Source organism: Podarcis tiliguerta (assembly GCF_965153285.1).
Source record: "Podarcis tiliguerta genome assembly, chromosome: 18".
NCBI classification, from domain to species: domain Eukaryota; kingdom Metazoa; phylum Chordata; class Lepidosauria; order Squamata; family Lacertidae; genus Podarcis; species Podarcis tiliguerta.
The window spans coordinates 4,613,881-4,625,928 of NC_139551.1; the positions used below are offsets into that span (position 1 = coordinate 4,613,881).

General features: G+C 51.4%; 1 protein-coding gene across 2 annotated transcripts in view; it reads left to right on the plus strand.

Annotated features, from left to right (window-relative positions):
* Positions 1-12,048, plus strand: part of LOC310668343 (transducin-like enhancer protein 1) — a 47,107-nt gene that overhangs the window by 15,139 nt on the left and 19,920 nt on the right. Inside the window, exons 6-8 of one of the 2 annotated variants that reach the window (XM_083421488.1) lie at positions 1,679-1,741; positions 3,306-3,347; positions 11,522-11,717. In XM_083421488.1, the coding sequence (XP_083277614.1) occupies positions 1,679-1,741; positions 3,306-3,347; positions 11,522-11,717 (301 nt within the window). Of the gene's footprint in view, positions 1-1,678; positions 1,742-3,305; positions 3,381-11,521; positions 11,718-12,048 lie in introns of both variants that reach the window. The other variant, XM_083421487.1, reaches the window with a different exon arrangement.

Sequence of the window (12,048 nt, forward strand, 5' to 3'; positions counted from 1 at the left end):
GATTCCTCTATTTCTGCCTCGGTTTCCCCCTGCGTGCCCCCCTCCCTGTTTAGGCGGATGTGCGATCAAGCATCTGGTCTCTCTGCCGTGAGGTTTTCGTTTCCTGCGAAGCGGCGTAGAAACGGGAGACTTCTAAGCACTGATGGGTTGCATTTATGGGAAGGTGCAGCCAGGCTGCAGCAGAGACACCACCTTGCCAACAAAGGTCCGTATAGTTAAAGCTATGGTTTTCCCAGTAATGATGTGTGGAAGTGAGAGCTGGACCATCAAGAAGGCTGATCGCCGAAGAATGGATGCTTTTGAATTCTGGCGCTGGAGGAGACACTTGAGAGTCCCATGGACTGCAAGAAGATTAAACCTCTCCATTCTGAAGGAAATCAGCCCTGAGGGCTCACTGGAAGGACAGATCCTGAAGCTGAGGCTCCAAGACTTTGGCTACCTCATGAGAAGAGAAGACTCCCTGGAAAAGACCCTGATGTTGGGAAAGATGGAGGGCACAAGGAGAAGGGGACGACAGAGGACGAGATGGTTGGATAGTGTTCTCGAAGCTACCAGCATGAGTTTGACCAAACTGGGGGAGGCAGTGGAAGACAGAAGGGCCTGGCGTGCTCTGGTCCAGGGGGTCACCAAGAGGCAGACATGACTAAGCAACAACAACAGCGCAGCCGGACTAGGGGGGATCACGAGGGCCAGTTGAAAGCGTCAAGGGGCCGGCCACACGAGGCTCCTCGTCCCTACTCTGAATGAAGGTGCCACTGCCACAGGCGGGAAGGTAGTGGCGCCTAGTGGTTGCGCGAGGAAAACGGGGAGATGCGAGGCCAGTTGCTCTTTTATTTATCTAAGTGTATACTCCACAAAAGGGACGCGGGTGGCGCTGTGGGTTAAACCACAGAACCTAGGGCTTGCCAATCAGAAGGTCGGCGGTTCGAATCCCCGCGATGACGGGGTGAGCTCCCGTTGCTCGGTTCCAGCTCCTGCCAACCTAGCAGTCGGAAGCACGTCAAAGTGCAAGTAGATAAATAGGTACCGCTCCGGCGGGAAGGTAAACGGCGTTTCCGTGCACTGCTCTGGTTTGCCAGAAGCGGCTTAGTCCTGCTGGCCACATGACCCAGAAGCTGTCTTCGGACAAACGCCAGCTCCCTCGGCCTGTAGAGCGATGAGCGCCACAACCGCAGAGTCGTCCACGACTGGACTTAACGGTCAGGGGTCCCTTTACCTTTTATACTCCACAAAGAAAACACTCAAAAAATAAGCAAAAGAGAAAACAATAAAATTATCCACTAAGGAAAATTACCTGTGATAATTTAAGGGTTAAAAAAAGGTAACAGTTGACGAAGAACAGATTAAAACTGAGCCTCTGGCGAGGCTTGTCTCAGGAAAGAATGTTTTTAGCAGGGACCGCAAAACAGAACGGTGCCTGCTTGTCGTCAAGTGGCAGGGAGTTCCTCAGGCACTTGCAAATTGTTGCAAATTCAGAGCAGGTGTTAACCTGCCACAGATCGAAGTAGCCAAATGGGAATTTATGGGGGGGAGAAGGTCCCAAGCCGTTAGGGGGGTTTATACGGCCCCCGATTTAACTGTTTGGATCCAGCTGAGAAGCATCGATGCCCAGCTCTGTTTTCTGTCTAAGCCTGCCACCTTCCTTTTCCTCTCTTGTCTCTCCTCCTTGCCTTTGCAGACGGAGATTGCCAAGCGACTCAACGTCATCTGTGCTCAGCTCATCCCGTTTTTGTCCCAGGAGGTGAGTGTCTCGTCTTCACACATGCTCTTCTAAATATGCCAGCCATGCCCTTTCGCCATTGACTCCATTCCTTCTCCTTCCTGGTTTTCCATCCTCCTTCAACAGATGCAAGGGGACTGCTAGCCAGAACATTCATTAGTGTCGCTATTGTTACAAGCAAAGCTTTCAAACTGAACTTTGCAGTGCGGGGTACTTGGCTCGGGATGCCAGCCATGCCCTTTTGCAGTTGACTCCATTCCTTCTTCCCGATTTTTCTTCCTCTACAACAGATGCAAGGGGGCAGCTAGCCAGAACATTTATTAGTGTAGCTGTTGCTACAAGCGAAGCCTTCAAACTGAACTTTGCGGCACACTGTGCTCTTGGCTCGGGATGCCAGCCATGCCCTTTCGCAATCGACTCCATTCCCTCTTCCCAATTTTCCTTCCCCTACAGCAGATGCTCAGCGTCCTATAGATGTGAGGGCCTGATATTATTAGTGGCAGGATGTGTAGACGGTTGCAAGTGAGACACTCAACCGAAGTTTAGAGCAATGGGGTACTTTGGCTCTGGATGCCCGCCGGCCATGCCCTTCCAGAAGGCACTCCATTCCATCCCCCTCAGCACCAACACTTTGAATTGTGCTCGGAAATGTACTGGGGGCCAATGAAGGTCTTTCAGGACCAGTGTTATGTGGTCTCGGTGGCTGCTCCCAGTCACCAGTCCAGCTGCCGCATTCTGGATTAGTTGTAGTTTCCGGGTCACCTTCAAAGGCAGCCCCACGGAGAGCGCATGACAGTAGTCCAAGCGGGAGATAACCAGAGCATGCACCACTCTGGTGAGACAGTCTGCGGGCAGGGAGGGTCTTCAGATGTCTTCTAAAAGTCAGGTAGTTGTTTACTTCTTTGGCATCTGGTGGAAGGGCGTTCCTCAGGGAGGGTGCCACCACCGAGAAGGCCCTCTGCCTGGTTCCCTGCAACCTCGCTTCTCGCAGGGAGGGAACCGCCAGAAGACCCTTGGGAGATGGACCCCGGTGTCCGGGCAGATGGATGGGGGGGGAGACGCCCCTTCAGATATACTGGGCCGTTTAGGGCTTTAAAGATCAGCACCAATACTTTGAATTGTGCTCAGAAACATCCTGGGAGCCAATGCAGATCTCTCAGGACCGGTGTTATGTGGTCCTGGCGGCAGCTCCCAGTCCCCAGTTTAGCTGCCGCATTTTGGATTAGTTGCAGTTTCCGGGTCACCTTCAAAGGCAGCCCCACGTAGAGCGCATGGCAGTAGTCCAAGCGGGAGATAACCAGAGCATACACCACTCTGGCCAGACAGTCTGCGGTCAGGGAGGGTCTCATCCTGCGTACCAGATGGAGCTGCCCTGGACGCAGAACTGACCTACACCTCCATGGACACCTGTGGGTCCAAGATGACTCCCAGGCTGCGCACCTGGTTCTTCGGGGGCACGGTTAACCCATTCAGGACCGGGGAGTCCCCCACACCTGCCCGCCAGCCTTTGCTGGCCCCCCCGAGCTTCTGTTTTTATTTTCTGATTCGCTCGTTAAATTATCCTCTCCTCCCTTTTTCCCTCCAGCATCAACAACAAGTTGTGCAAGCTGTCGAACGAGCCAAGCAGGTGACTATGGAAGAAGTGAATGTTTCAATCGGGGTATGTGGACCCCCACTTCCCTCCCACGCTCTTGGGGGAGCCCAAAGCCTTCCCCTCCTCCCCACCCCACCCCAAACCCTTTAACTACAGGGTTGCGTGGCTTTGAGCTTCTGAGTTTTGCTGACACTATAACTCCCATTCTTATCCCTCACCTCGAAATGGGGGGGGGGGGGATCCGGTTCCTCTGCAGTGTTGGGGGGCTTTATAGTTTATAATAATAATAATAATTTATTTGTACCCCACCCATCTGGCTGGATTTCCTCAGCCACTCTGGGCGGCTTCCACAGAGACCAAAAATACACTAAAATATCACACATTAAAAACTTCCCTGAGCAGGGCTGCCTTAAGATGTCTTCTGAATGTCAGGTAGTTGTTTATCTCTTTGACATCTGGTGGGAGGGTGTTCCACAGGGCGGGCGCCACCACCAAGAAGGCCCTCTGCCTGGTTCCCTGTAGCTTGGCCTCTCGCAATGAGGGAACCGCCAGAAGGCCCTCGGAGCTGGACCTCAGTGTCCGGGCTGGACGATGGGAGTAGAGACGCTCCTTCAGGTATACTGGACCGAGGCCGTTTAGGGCATTAAAGGTCAGCACCAACACTTTGAATTGGGCTCGGAAACGTACTGGGAGCCAATGCAGGTCTTTCAGGACCGGTGTTATGTGGTCTCGGCGGCCGCTCCCAGTCACCAGTCTAGCTGCCGCATTTTGGATTAGTTGTAGTTTCCGGGTCACTTTCAAAGGCAGCCCCATGTAGAGCGCATTGCAGTAGTTTATAAAAATTATGCATGGGGAATAGAGCAGGGGTTTTCAACCTTTTCAAGTCCACGGCTCCCTTGAGCAACTACAGTGGTACCTCGGGTTACGTACGCTTCAGGTTACAGACTCTGCTAACCCAGAAACAGTGCTTCAGGTTAAGAACTTTGCTTCAGGATGAGGACAGAAATCGTGCTCCAGCGGCACGGCAGCAGCGGGAGGCCCCATTAGCTAAAGTGGTGCTTCAGGTTAAGAACAGTTTCAGGTTAAGAATGGACCTCCGGAACGAATTAAGTACTTAACCCGAGGTATCACTGTATGTTATTTCTGCGGCACCCGTGGGGGGCTCAGTTATGACCGCAGAGCTGGCAGCCCCTCACTCCTTTTTGAACACCCTCCCTTGTGGAGCGTTCCCCCAGCCCCCCCTCTTCTCCCCTCTCCTGGGGAGTCCTCTGGGTAGCCACTGCCGCCTCCCCCCCCCGGTCTCTGAGCTGCCCCCTCAAAGAGAGACAGCTCCTTGCCCCGGCCCACAGACATGTCTGCCCATTCCCAACAGCAAGGGCTGGCGGACTGGGCTCCCCCGCCCGTTTGCTTGCTTACTCCGAGGCCGGCTCAGTTCCTGGCGCCCAGCACCCCCTGGCCAGCCCCAGAGGTGCCATTCGCACGGGGAGCTTGCAGCCGGGGCTGCTGCGACAAACAGCTGTGCAAGCCTTTGGGGGGCAGAGACGCCAGAGGGCATCAGAGGAAGGAAAGAGGGACAGAGGTCAGTTTTTCCTGTGGCACCCCTGACCGTCATTCCAGGCACCCCACCGAAAACGACCGGCTAGAGAAAATCTAGGACCGAGGGAACTGACCGCTGGGCGATTCAGGGCAGAGAAAGCAAAGCCCTTCTTCCTTTGGCTTGAAAGTTAGACCGTGGGAACTCGCTGCGCCACAAGGCAGCGATGGCTGCCAACTTGGGATGGCTTCAAAAAGAGGATTAGGCAAATTCGCCAAGCAGGGGGCTTTCGCAGTTGTAGCCGGGAAGGCTTCCAGAAACCATTTTCGGGGGGGGGGCGCGCGAAGTGGTCTTCCGTTTGGGTCTTGTGGAAAAGGATGCTGCGCCAGACGGTCTGATACAAGACCCTGCTGCCCTGGAGTTTTTATGGTTCTTAAGAGGACTGGTGAGATTTGTAGCTCGGGGGGGGGGGGGCTCCTCCCGATCTAAGAAACCTGCCCCCCCTTCTGCTCTCCAGGAGAACGAGTCACCTTGACGCTAGCCATACAAGCGTTCTCTTAACCTGGAGCAGACGCACGGGGTATCACTGCTATAGAAAGTTTCGCAATGACGTCGACAGGCTCTCTCTAATTATGCTCTGAAAGGTTTTCTCCCCAGTCGAAACCCCCCTTTTTTCTTCTCCATCGTGCTGGGCAAATCGATGGCCAGCCTGAGACCCGTGGCCAAATATTTTTCAGGTTGGAATATTTAACACACAGACACCCCCCCGCACAAAACACCTCTGCTCGATGCAAGCGCAATATCCCTGGGAAACAGTTGTCCAACTTCTGCTTTCAATACCTCCAGCATCGCCTCCTAAGGCGGCTGTCCAACAGGTCTTTATTATGATCCTTCCAACGGGTGGCGCTGTGGGTTAAACCACAGAGCCTAGGACTTGCTGATCAGAAGGTCGGCGGTTCGAATCCCTGCGACGGGGTGAGCTCCCGTTGCTCGGTCCCAGCTCCTGCCAACCTAGCAGTTCGAAAGCACACCAGCGCAAGTAGATAAATAGGTACTGCTCTGGCGGGAAGGTAAACGGCGTTTCTGTGTGCTGCTCTGGTTCGCCAGAAGCAGCTTAGTCCTGCTGGCCACATGACCCGGAAGCTGTACGCCGGCTCCCTCGGCCAGTAAAGCGAGATGAGCGCCGCAACCCCAGAGTCGGCCATGACTGGACCTAATGGTCAGGGGTCCCTTTACCTTTACTTAACGGCCTTTCAGATATATTACGGATTATGTCAACACAGTGGTACCTCTGTTGTCGAACGCAATCTGTGCTGGAAGACCGGTCGACTTCCGAAACGTTCGACAACCGAGGCGCAAAGGGCGGTCGTCAAAGTTGGGGGAAATTGGGAAAAAAAACGCAACGGAAACCATTCGACTTCCAAAAAGTGTTCGAAAACGGAAGCAATTACTTCCGGGTTTCCGGCGTTCGGAGACCAAAACATTCGGCTTCCGAGACGCTCGGAAACCAAGGTTTTCCACTGTATAAAGAAATATATAAACACACACACCACCGCTGAACACTTTTGTGTGTCTAGTTCTGCTTCGGCTACAGTTCTGCAGAGCAAAATTTATTTGTTATCAAGCGTATACTTCTGGATTGTAAAACAAAAACCGCAACTCCCGAAAAGCAGTCGAAAAACCCTCCGGTGTTTTCATAACGCGACGCTTGATTTGCACGTTAATTCCACTTAGGTGTGCGTGTGTAAATGTGTTTTAACGCTCTCTCTCAAAGCGTGCTTTGTGTGTTTTTGTGTGTAGAAGATTTGGTTGTTCGAACGAGCGATGCAGAATTTGGGGATGGTGCAGATTTTGAGAGGTGGTTCTGCCCTTTCGGTGTGCAATTTCCTAGGCTTCCTAGGCTCGCCTTTAAATGCAAGCGGAATCTGATTTCTCCCGGGTCCTCTTGTGTTTCTCGCTCACGAGAGCTCAGCACGGATGCCATCCTGAATCTAACAGAGAGGGAGGGAGAAAGGGCAGCCTTTTTAAAGGTGTCTTGGCAGGGACGGCAGATTGCTCCATTGCCGCGGTTAATGAGCGGATTAGAAAAGGCTCTAACCGGAGGGACGCGGTAATGATAATGGCTGTGGGTAATTGGATTTAGCGCAAGAGGCAGGGGAGTCCTGAGTGGGACGTCTGGAACGGGGACGAACGGGGGGACGTGATCACACACAGCATCGGAAAGACTGAAACTGGAGCCGGCGAGCTCTAGCAAAGGATGGCAGGTTTGTGTCTGCCGAGAAGGACTTGGCAAGGGGAGGTTTTCGCGCGTTCCGAGTGCCAGCCAGCCGTCCCTTTCCCCAAGCACCATTTTCAGGGTTCCAGCTGGCCATGCCCTTTCCCCAAGTACCATTTTCAGGGTTCCAGCCGGCCATGCCCTTTTCCCAAGTACCATTTTCAGGGTGCCAGCCAGCCATACCCTTTTCCCAAGTACCATTTTCAGGGTGCCAGCCAGCAATACCCTTTTACCAAGTACCATTTTCAGGGTGCCAGACAGGCATACTCTTTCACCAAACACCATTTTCAGGGTGCCAGCCAGCCGTACCCTTTCCCCAAGCACCATTTTCAGTGTGCCAGCCAGCCATGCTCTTTCCAAAGCACTCCATTTTCAGGGTTCCAGCCAGCCAGGCCCTTTCCCCAAGTACCATTTTCAGGGTGCCAGCCAGCCATGCCCTTTCCCCAGACACCATTTTCAGGGTTCCAGCCAGCCATACCCTTTCCCCAAACACCATTTTCAGGGTTCCAGCCAGCCATGCCCTTTCCCCAGGCACCATTTTCAGGGTTCCAGCCAACCATACCCTTTCCCCAAACACCATTTTCAGGGTTACAGCTAGCCATGCCCTTTCCCCAAGCACCATTTTCAGGGTGCCAGCCAGCCATGCCCTTTCCCCAAACACCATTTTCAGGGTGCCAGCCAGCCATGCCCTTTCCCCATGCACCATTTCCAGGGTGCCAGCCAGCCGTACCTTTTCCCCAAATCATCATCATCATAGGCCAACCCCCTGCAATGCAGGAATATTCAACTGCCCCATGAGGGGATTCGAACCCACAACCTTGGTCTTATCGGCGCCATGCGCCAAACAACTCAGCTTATAATTATAACTCCACTTTTTCCCCTCCAAGGAGCTCAAAGGGGAGTGCACATTATTCCCACACACACACTGTCCTGGGGGCTGGAATGGATGACCTTTGAGGTCTCCTCCGACCCTATAATTCTTTGACTCAGTTCCCACAGCAACCCTGCGAGGCAGAGGCAGTTTACTGGCCTCATGCTGAGGCCGCGAGCTTCATGGTCGAGTAAGGATTCGAACCCCGGGTCTCCCAGGTCATATCCGGCGCTCTAACCACTAAGCCACACTGCCTCCCAGGAGGAGGGTGTGTGGAGAGGAGAGATTGCTCATCTCCTCCGCTCCTTAACTCCCTCCTTGTAAAAAAAACAACAACCATCCGTGCTCCAGAAAGTGGGTCAGCCATCCTTTTTCTCGAGCCTTTTAAATTAAATATGGCCCGTTCGTTCTGTTATGAAGGAAAGAAAACACTTTTTTTATATAAAAAAAAGAGGAACCAATAGGAACGGCTCCCTCACAGGTTAACCACGTTACCGCAAACCAATTCCCCGCTCGGGATTTCTGCAGTTTCCCTTTCTGCCGCCGCCGCTCAGAGCTGTTTCCATTCTCTCACTGTCTTCCAGCGCATCGAAGAAAAATTATAATGATTTTATTATTTGTGCCCTGCCTGGGTTGCCACTCAAGCAGACACCCCTTTTAAAAAACAAACAACCCTCTTTTCCGCGATTTTATTTTAAGAATAACTCTGGTATACTCTGAAGACTAAGCAGAGAGGGACGCTGTCCAGCCTATGTGCTTTGCATTTGCACTGTGTGATAGCAACGTTTTCCTCTACCCTCCCTGTTCCTTTTCCCGCTCTGGTTCACCCAGAATCCTTTGTGTCTCCCGGATTGTTTAGTCGTGTCCGCCTCTTCGTGACCCCCTGGACCAGAGCACGCCAGGCCCTCCTGTCTTCCACTGCCTCCCGCAGTTTGGTCAAACTCATGCTGGTAACTTCGAGAACACTGTCCCACCATCTCGTCCTCTGTCGTCCCCTTCTCCTTGTGCCCTCCATCTTTCCCAGCATCAGGGTCTTTTCCAGGGAGTCTTCTCTTCTCATGAGGTGGCCAAAGTCTTGGAGCCTCAGCTTCAGGATCTGTCCTTCCAGTGAGCACTCGGGGCTGATTTCCTTCAGAATGGATCGGTTGGATCTTCTTGCAGTCCATGGGACTCTCAAGAGTCTCTTCCAGCACCAGAATTCAAATGCATCCATTCTTCGGCGATCAGCCTTCTTTATGGTCCAGCTCTCACTTCCATACATCACTACTGGGAAAACCATAGCTTGAACTATACGGACCTTTGCTGGCAAGGTGATGTCTCTGCTTTTCTAGGTTTGTCATCGCTTTTCACCCAAGAGAGGGAAGCGATCGTCCCGTTCTATTCTGCCCTGTGTCAGACCCCCACCTGGAGTCCTGTGTTCGGTTTTGGGCGCCACAATTTAAGAAGGATGTTGACAAGCTGGAATGTGTTCAGAGCAGGGAGGCCAAGATGGTCAATGGTTTGGAAACCGAGCCTGATGAGGAACGGTTGAAGGAGCTGGGTATGTTTAACTTGGGAAAGAGGAGACCGAGAAAGGAGCCATCTTCAGATATCTTAAGGAGTGAGCTTTTCTCCTCTTCCGGAGAAAGGAGATTCTGACAAAACATCAGGAAGAACTTTCTGCACGGATTTTAATAGCCCCAAAATGGAAAACACAAGAATTACCATCTGTAGAAGAATGGCAGATGAAGATGATGGACTTTACGGAGCTGGCTGATCTCACCGGGAGAATCCGCGACCAGAAGGAAGAGGAATATCAAGAAGACTGGAAGAAATTCAAAGATGATTTGAATAAATATTGTAATATTAAAGATTTGTAATTACTTGAAAGAACTAAAGAGGCCTAGGATTAAATTAGGATTAGATAAATAAATGATAAATAAATGGGCACCACAGTTCAAGAAGGACACTGACAAACTGGAACGTGTCCAGAGGAGGGCAACCAAAATGGTCAAAGGCCTGGAAACGATGCCTTATGAGGAACGGCTAAGGGAGCTGGGCATGTTTAGCCTGGAGAAGAGGAGGTTAAGGGGTGATATGATAGCCATGTTCAAATATATAAAAGGATGTCACATAGAGGAGGGAGAAAAGTTGTTTTCTGCTGCTCCAGAGAAGTGGACACGGAGCAATGGATCCAAACTACAAGAAAGAAGATTCCACCTAAACATTAGGAAGAACTTCCTAACAGTAAGAGCTGTTCGAGAGTGGAATTTGCTGCCAAGGAGTGTGGTGGAGTCTCCTTCTTTGGAGGTCTTTAAGCAGAGGCTTGACAACCATATGTCAGGAGTGCTCTGATGGTGTTTCCTGCTTGGCAGGGGGTTGGACTCGATGGCCCTTGTGGTCTCTTCCAACTCTATGATTCTATGAGAAATAGAACCATAAGAAAAGTTAAGAAATTTGATTATAATTGGAATATTGTTTTTTTAACAATGATATTGGAAAACTGCTACATTTAGTTACAAGGAAATTCAGTTGGAAGAGATTAGAGGAAGCCAAGCAAAATGTTTATGAAATTGGAGGTTTAATTAATTAACTTTTTTACTGTATATGTGCATGTGGTTATATTCTTGGTTATTACTTGGTTTGTTTGTCTTATTCCACTTTTTTCTTTTCTCTTTTATTTTTATTAACTTTTCTTATTTTACTTTTGTTTTATTGAAGTAATGTGTTTGTACGAAAATCAATAAATATTACTGGCCAAAAAAACCACAAAAAACTTTCTGAATTGTAAGAGTTGTTTGACAGCGGAACAGACTCCCACTAGAAGTGGTGGACTCTCCTACCTTGGAGGTTTTTAAGCAGAGGTTGGACGGCCGTCACTCATGGATGCTTTCGCTGAGATTCCTTCATTTCAGGGGGTTGGTCTAGATGACCGCTGGGGTCCCTTCCAGCTCTACGGTCCGGTGCATAGCTGTCAAGTGTCCCTTATTTGGCGGGACAGTCCCTTATCCCAGCGCCATGTCCCGCTGCTGTCCCTTATTGATGATGTCCCTTAAATTTCCCGGGTTTCAAAGGAAGCAGCTCCTCTCCCTCCCTCCCTCCCTGCCAGGGAGGAGGGAGGCTCCAACTGTGTTGCTTGGCTGCGTTGCTCACCCAATAAGGAGTCTAAGAATGACTGGGGGTGGAGCTTGCATGCCTTGTGCCAATCAAATCGGCCGCCTTGCCTGGGGACTCGCCTTTGCTCAGCGCTTCCCAGCAGAGAGGTGACGGTGGTTTCCCTTGCTGCATCCCCTTTGCCGGGTTGCTGCGCTGTGGGAATCACCGCTTGTGGCTTCGTTTGGCTGCTGGCTGGGCTTTCTGCCTTTGGCTCGGAGGGGCTCAGAAGCTGAACATCCCTGTGCCTGGAAAATCCCTTATTTTGGCTGCTGGTCCCTTATTTTCGAGGCTGCTGGCCCCTTATTTTCAAATCTGTAAGTTGACAGCTATGGTCCTGTGATTCCACATTTGGTCCCCCCCGCTTCTATAAACCCCCTTCTGTCTCCTCGCAGCATCAACTCCAAGCTCAGCACCTTTCGCACCACGCGCCTCCTATCCCACTGACCCCTCACCCGTCCGGCATGCAGCCGGCCAGTCTGGCTACCCTGGGCAGTGCGTCCGGCTTGCTGGCGTTGTCTGGAGTGCTGGGCGCCCAAGCCCAGCTCCTCGCCAAGGATGACCGAGGTCTTCTCGACACGGATCACAGAGGTACCAAAGTCTATTAAGTACAAATTAGAAAACATACTGTATTTTTTGCTCTATAAGACTCACTTTTCCCCTCCTAAAAAGTAAGGGGAAATGTGTATGCGTCTTATGGAGCAAATGCAGGCTGCGCAGCTATCCCAGAAGCCAGAACAGCAAGAGGGATCGCTGCTTTCACTGCGCAGCGATCCCTCTTGCTGTTCTTGCTTCTGAGATTCAGAATATTTTCTTTCTTGTTTTCCTCCTCCAAAAACTAGGTGTGTCTTGTGGTCTGGTGCGTCTTATAGAGCGAAAAATATGGTATATTTCCATTTTTAAAAAGACAACTTTCCCCCAA